Raw genomic sequence first — 7,586 nt, 5'->3', positions numbered from 1 at the left:
TGCATGGTCCCTGGGCTTGCCACCCTCTAAGAACCTCCATGTGTTCAGCTCTCCAGAAGCTCATCCGAACCCTGTCCTTTTGGGTTTTTGTGGAGGCTTCATTACACAGGCAAGATTGATTAAACCATTGGCCACTGATGATCAACGAAAGCTTCAGGCCCTTTTCCCCTTCCCAGAGGTTGGAGGGTGGGCTGAAAGTCCCACCCTCTAATTGGGGCTTAGTCTTTCAGTGACCAGCCCCTCAGCCTGAAGCTACCTAGGGATTGCCAGGCACCGGCCAATCATTAGTATACAAAAATACATCACTTTGGAGATTCTAAGGATTTTAGAAATTGCATTATCTGGAAATGGTGTCAAAGACTAAATGCACATATCACAATATCACAATACTGAATACCAAGGATGTGTCGGGCATCCTTGCAAGGCCTAGGGAATCAACCCTGACAGATCCCTGCCCTCATGAAGCTCACAGTATAATGGAAGGACAGACAATAGCACAAGGAAACAAAAACAAACATGATAATTGCTGATAGTAATAAATGTAATAGAAAAAATAAGTAGGCTGATACGACCGGCAGAAACCGGGGAGAGGGTATTTGGGGGCTACTTGGGATAAGATAACTAGAGATGACCTGCATGGCCTGAAATCTGGAAGTTAAGAAGGAGAAGGCGTGCAGAGAGCTGAGAAAGTGCATTGGGTTAGAGAGTTCCAGTTCTTTCTTATGGGAGTGTCTGGAAAGTTTGGCTGCTACACAGGCTGCCAGATTGTGGGGTGGGCACTTGTGCAGAGTGCTGGATGAGTGCAGTGCCCCGAGAATTTTTTACACTTTCCAATAAAGGAGGCAATCTGCTTTCCAGTAAAGGTCATTTATGAAGTTCAAAGTGCTAGCAGCTATCTATAATTATGCATTCCACATGGTTCACAACATAGAGCTGCCAGGCTCTAGTGGATGTAGTCATGGAAGCTAAAGTAAGTTTCATCCAGAGAGAAAAGTGCTCTGTCTCCTTCCTAGTGGGCAGGAGGGGCATTAATGAGGATTCTGGTATTTCAAGATTCACTGGAGTTGACAGAACATGGACCATTGTGTGTATTTCTTTCCTTCCTTTTCTTTTTTTCTTTTTTCTTTTTGAGACAGAGTCTAGCTCTGTCACCCAGGCTGGAGTACAACGGCACGATTTTGGCTCACTGCAACATTTGCCTCCTGGGTTCAAGCTATTCTCTTGCCTCAAGCTCCTGCTTAGCTGGGATTACAGGCAGTGCCACCATACCCTGCTAATTTTTGTATTTTTAGTAGAGATGGGGTTTCACCCGGTTGCCCAGGCTGGTCTCAAATTCCTGACCTCAGGTGATCCACCCGCCTTGGCCTCCCAAAGTGCTGGGATTACCGGCATGAGCCACTGCACCCAGCCCATTGTATGTATTTCTGACAGACAACCCAAGAAATTACAGGTTGAAACCAGACAAAAACACATTAAAGCACCAAGAGAAAGATGGAGTGGGTTGAAGGAAAACAGATTTTTAAAGTTAAGGCTCTGTGAAATGGGTAGCGTTAACTAGAGGTTAAAAACAAAATGTTAACTAAAGGTTACCTCTGAGTAACAGGATTATGGGTGATTTTAATTATTTTCTTCGTGTATGTTCAACAGTGAATGTAATATGTATTACTTTTGGAATAAAGGAAAAACTGAAAGGTGTGTTGTTTTATAAGGGCCCTTAGGTCTCTAAAATTAGAGTCATTAAAATCTAAAGCTGATAAAAACTTTAGTGCAAAGATTGTGACATGGGAGACTACACGTACCAGATCCATAATGTACATGAGGACAGCAGGCAGAGGGGCCCTGCATATTGAAAGCCCACATGGGAGAGGCCCTTGGGAAGGGGAGTGGAAGGATGAGGGAAGGGGTCAGGGGATGCAGAGGCTGGTAGGCAGTCATGTCTCAGCTTCAGTCATTCCTGCCATGGGGAAATGTGGACAGAGAAGCCAAACAAATCTCCTAAGCAGTAAATGTCAGTCTTCTGTGTCAGATATTTAAGAAAATTAACAAAGGTCGGAGAAGACACACCTATAGCAAGTAGATTGTCCCTGTGCTGCCTTTTTGCAACCTCTGCTTTGGCGGTGCTCCAGCCCACCTCCTGCTCTGTGCAGACATCTCTTCTTTGCTCTTCCTAGACCAAGGTGAAAGAAAACTCTCACCTTCTCCCATCCGGCCCCGCAGCATCTGGAACACACTGATCCTCATAATCCTTGTTCTTGAGAAATATTAATGACTTAATCTCTCAAGCTTGCTCCCGCTTCTGTGTGGGCCATCACAGTATGTTTTGCAGACAAGACCCAGAGAAGTCCAGACTGGACTTGTGGTAGACCGCCAAACTGCCCTTGGAAGACCTCCATCCCAGTCCTTCTACAGTGTAGCCCGTGGGATTCCCAGTCATGGGCGAGGTGACAGCAGAGGAGGTGGAGAAATTCCTGGACTCGAATATCGGCTTTGCCAAACAGTACTACAACCTCCACTACCGAGCCAAGGTTATCTCCGACCTCCTTGGGGCCAAGGAGGCCGCCGTGGACTTCAGCAACTACCACTCCCCGAGCAGCGTGGAGGAGAGTGAAATCATCTTTGATCTCCTGCGGGACTTTCAGGAGAATTTACAGACAGAAAAATGCATCTTCAACGTCATGAAGAAGCTGTGCTTCCTCCTGCAGGCAGACCGCATGAGCCTGTTCATGTACAGGACCCGCAACGGCATCGCGGAGCTGGCCACCCGGCTTTTCAATGTCCACAAGGATGCTGTCCTCGAAGACTGCCTGGTGATGCCCGACCAGGAGATCGTCTTCCCTTTGGACATGGGCGTCGTGGGCCATGTCGCACACTCTAAGAAGATTGCTAACGTCCCCAACACAGAAGAGGTACTCTCTTCCCCATGAGAGAGAGGGCATGGGGCATTATTTCCATGGAGTTCTGGGGTACAAGTGGGGTGGGGGGCTACTGGCCACCAAGACAAGGCTGGTGACAACATGGTGCTTCTCTTTATTTATTTACATATTTACTCATAATTCTTTATTTTGAAAAAAATTTTCAAACTTAACAGAAAAATTTGAAATACTACAAAGAACTGTTGTCTTTCATCCAAATTTATCATTCATTAGCATCTTGCCACATTTGCTTTCTCTCTCCATTTTCTCTGACCCATTTGGGGGAAGGTTACAGACATCATGCCCTTTTGTCTGTAAGTACTGGCGATGCTCCCATTATTGCACTGTGGATACGTAAGAAATGTCTCTGTTCTGGAAATACACAGTACATCCACAGTACTTCCACACAGTACTTCCACAGTACCTCCACAGTACTTCCACACAGTACCTCCACAGTACTTCCACTCAGAACTTCCACAGAACTTCCACAGTACTTCCACACAGTACTTCCACAGTATCTCCACAGTGCTTCCACCAGTACCTCCACAGTACTTCCACACAGTACCTCCACAGTACCTCCACAGTACTTCTGCTCAGTACTTCCACACAGTACTTCCACACTACCTCCACAGTACTTCCACACAGTACCTCCACAGTATTTCCACAGTACTTCCACACAGTACTTCCACACTACGTCCACAGTACTTCCACACAGTACCTCCACAGCACTTCCACAGTACTTCCATAGTACCTCCACAGTACTTTCACAGTACTTCCACAGTACTTTCAGAACAAGGACATTTCTTACCTATCCACAGTACAATGATGGAGTCATAGAAATGTAATGTGGATACGACACCATTATCTGCTGGGAGTAGTAGCATGTGCCTGTAGTCCCATCTACTCGGAGCGCTGAGGCAGGAGAATCACTTGAGCCCAGGAGTTTGAGACCAGTTTGTGCAACACAGAGAGACTCCTGTCTCTACAAAAAATGAAAAAATTAGCTGAGCGTGGTGGTGCACACCTGTGGTCAGCCTCAACATGGTGACTTCCCAGGAGTGAGGGACCACCAGGCTGCCTAAGGTGGGGTGAACCAGCCCAGGTCAGAAAAGGAGCAGGTCAAACTCCCATGCTGGTTAGTAGTGGGATTGCACCTATGAATAGACACTGCACTCCAGCCTGGGCAATATAGCAAGAACCTGTCTTAAAGAAGAAGAAAACATGAAAAAAGGCTGGGTGTGGTGGCTCACACCTGTAATCCCAGCACTTTGGGAGGCTGAGGTGGGAAGATCACTTGAGCCCAGAAGTTTGAGACCAGCCTGGGCAACATAGGGAGGTCCCTGTCTTTACAAAAAATAAAAAAACCAGCTGGGTGTGGTGGTGCACACCTGTGGTCCCATCTACTCGGGAGGCTGAGATGGGAGCATCACTTGATCCCAGGAGGTTAAGGCTGCAGTGAGCCATAATTGCGCCACTGCACTCCAGCCTGGGTGACAGAGTGTGACCCTGTCAAGAAAAGGAAAGGAAAGGAAAAGAAAGGCAAGGCAAGACAAGGCAAGGCAAAAGGCAAGGCAAGGAAAGACAAAGAAAGGAAAGCTACCATCCAATCGGCTGGATGAAAAGGAAAAAAGAAAACAATTGCTAAAAAGTAAAGAAAAAAGATGCAACACCATGATCTAATAAACAGTTCATATTCAATTTCTGTCAGTTGTCTCAGACACCCATGTAGCACTGTCTTTTGAGTCTCCTTGAATCTCAGACAGTTCCTCAGTCTGTCTTTGTTTCCACGGCGCTGACATTTTTGAAGGATACAGGTACAAACCAAATCTTTTGCAGAACTGTTCTTTCATTTGGGCTCATCTGATACTTCTTTGGGATTAGATGCAGGTCACGCATTTCTGGCAGGAGCACCACAGAGGTGATGTGTTTTCCTTTGTGCTTTACATGCGGAGGCATAATGGCTGTCTGTCCCATTACTGGAAATGTAAACACTGATTACTTGGTTAAACACTTGGCTCTTTCTTCCAGGATCCACTGTTCCCTGAGGTTCTACTGGCAGTTCTGGCAAAGACTTCTTTGATCACCTTGGGCAAATCACTCCCCCTCTCTGGACGTTGGCTTTTAAAGGCAGTAATGCAGTTATCCACATAGCCCTCTGCCCAGGCCAACTCCTACTCGTCCTTCAGAAAAAGTCATTTCCTCAGGGAGGCCCTTTCTAATCCCCCTGTTATAGCCCCCTCCCTAAGCCATTTCTCATAATAAGCCCTGGAGGTCAGGGACCAGGTCTGCCTTGTCCACCAGGCATTTACTCCAGGACCCAGCACAGTGTCTGGCACAAAGCATGTGCTCGGTAAGCACTTGGTGTAAAAGATTCACAATCAAGTCATTATGCAATAATTTCTTTAACACTGTCTCACCCAAAAGAATGTTTGTCCCATTGTGGCCGGGCCCATGCAGGTCTCATTCAGCCCTGCACTGGCCAAACCAGGAACTGTGTTCCAGCATGTCCAAAATCCAGCCCTTGGACATGGTGTGATTTTGTGCTCATTTTACCTCTGGCGTTACTTCAGATTAAGTGTCTTAAGGTTAAAAATAGGAGAGGAAGGGGGCTTCAGGGACTGTCTTATCCAACTGCCTTATTTAATAGACAAAGAAACTGAACTCAGGAGAGCATGGCAGAGGCTTGCCGACGCTCCACATGGCACGAATGCAAGAATTCAAACAGGTCAGCCCGGCACGGTGGCTCACACCTATAATCCCAGTGCTTTGAGAGGCCGAGGCAGGCAGATCACTTGAGGTCAGGAGTTTGAGACCAGCCTGGCCAACATGGTGAAATCCCATCTCTACTAAAAATACAAAAATTAGCTGGGCCTGGTGATGCATGCCTATAATCCCAGCTACTTGGGAGGCTGAGGCAGGAGAATCACTTGAACCTGGGAGGTGGAGGTTGCAGTGAGCCGAGACCGCGCCATTGCACTCGAGGGCAACAAGAGTGAAACTCCGTCTCAAAAAAAAAAAAGAATCTGAAGAGGTATCTTTTGGTCTTGGGCTCCTTGGTGAGGCCAGACTTGTGCCTCTGTGGAAAGCACACCCGGTGGGCTCCCGAATGGGCGCATGGCTCCCATCGTCTCCTCTTGGGCATCCAGGGGCCAGGCAATGGTTCTCCACTCAGGAGATTTTCTGGAGGACTCATCCAACTGGACTGGAGTCTATTCTCCCTTCAACTCTTCTGACTGTAATTGTAGCCAACAGGGATTGCCTCACTCATTTCCCCTCATAACAATCTATGTCATCACTGTCATTATCCCTGTTTCACAGATGATGAAACAGAAACCCAGAAAGTTTTGGTAACTTGCTCAGGATTATACAGATAGAAAGTGGCAGACTCTGGCTAGTCCAAGTACACAGGTGTTTATAACTAATTGATCACAGCCAGTTATAGATTTCTGTGTTCCCCCTCCACTCCTACTGCTTCACACCACTAGCTTAAACAAAGAAAAAAAGGAAAGAAAAAAAAAAGTGGCAGACTGGGAATGATTTGAACCCAGGCACTCTGACCTTGAGCTCACACTCTTGGTTCAGCCAGGGAGTCGTCATAGAGCCTTAATTCCTCTTAATTGCTCTGCTATTCTGTGCTGCCTCCTCCTCTATAAAATGAGGGCATTGCACTGGGTATTTCAGCAAGGTCATTGGATCATGTAGCAGAGAGTTAAGATCTTATGCTTTGAGGTCAGATCTGGATGTGAACCAGGACTCTGTCACTTTCTAAGAATGTGGCCTTGGCAAATCGTTTAGCTTGACTGGGTTTATTTCCTATTTTATAAAATGGGGAAATATTAGCTACCCCACAGCATTGTTGTAAAAATTAAACGAATGGATTATTTCTCATTAGCAGTGTTCTCGGCACACCGTAATGGCTCCTATCGGCAGCTCCTGTTCCTTGTTACTATTACAACTATTTTGCTGCTGCTGCTGTTGTTGTTAAGGATCTATTCTAAGTGATGGATATGTTGTACCAGGTTTGGGTGGAATTTGGAGAAGAATCCAGTCTTGCCCTTCTGGAGCTTTCAAGTTTAGATTCTGTCTGTGGGAAAACAGAGAACATAGATGCTGAGAGCTTCTCTATACCCTAGTGTTAAGGGATTGAGGATTCAGGATGTTTTTCTGATTCTAGAAGATCCTGACTTAACAGTTTGTGGAGCCTCTGTGCTAAGGGACGGCCTGTTGCTTTCTGTTCATCCCTCAGAGTTTACTCAGGAAACCACACCTCACCTTCCCTGGAAACTTTTGGGGCCTGAGTCAGTCTCCCTGGCCAGTGACTTGGGCCTGTGGGTGAAGTCTGTCCAGGCCAGTCATCCCTGCATACACGGTATTTGCATGTGTTTACTTCAGGAAATCTTACTCAATTCACGGCCCTGGGCAGAATGCAACCTTGGGCCCCAGTGGCAGAATGCAGCCTTGGTCACCAAACAGTGATTGGGGCTGGGTGAAGAAGGAAAAGGAAGGTGGTGTAGACAGTGGTCTAGAATCTTTCTGAACCACCAAAAAGTGATACTCTCAGCCGTCAGCACCCTCCAAAAACCTGGGAAATGGTTGCAATCGCTGCATTGTTGAAACGCGAAATCACAAAGGTAGTTCTTTTGGGCTGTAATGAACTTCCCCACCCTCTCCAAA

General features: G+C 46.7%; 1 protein-coding gene across 1 annotated transcript in view; it reads left to right on the top strand.

The window, feature by feature from the left end:
- Nucleotides 1-2,312: 2,312 nt before the first annotated feature.
- The window catches only part of PDE6A (phosphodiesterase 6A), an 83,707-nt gene continuing 78,433 nt past the window's right edge, over nt 2,313-7,586 (top strand). Inside the window, 1 exon segment of the mRNA NM_001278479.1 lies at nt 2,313-2,906. Coding sequence (NP_001265408.1) covers nt 2,433-2,906 — 474 coding nt within the window. The 5' untranslated portion in view covers nt 2,313-2,432.

This window comes from Macaca mulatta, chromosome 6 (assembly GCF_049350105.2).
Source record: "Macaca mulatta isolate MMU2019108-1 chromosome 6, T2T-MMU8v2.0, whole genome shotgun sequence".
Lineage (NCBI taxonomy): Eukaryota > Metazoa > Chordata > Mammalia > Primates > Cercopithecidae > Macaca > Macaca mulatta.
This window is presented reverse-complemented; position numbering and strand designations above follow the sequence as displayed.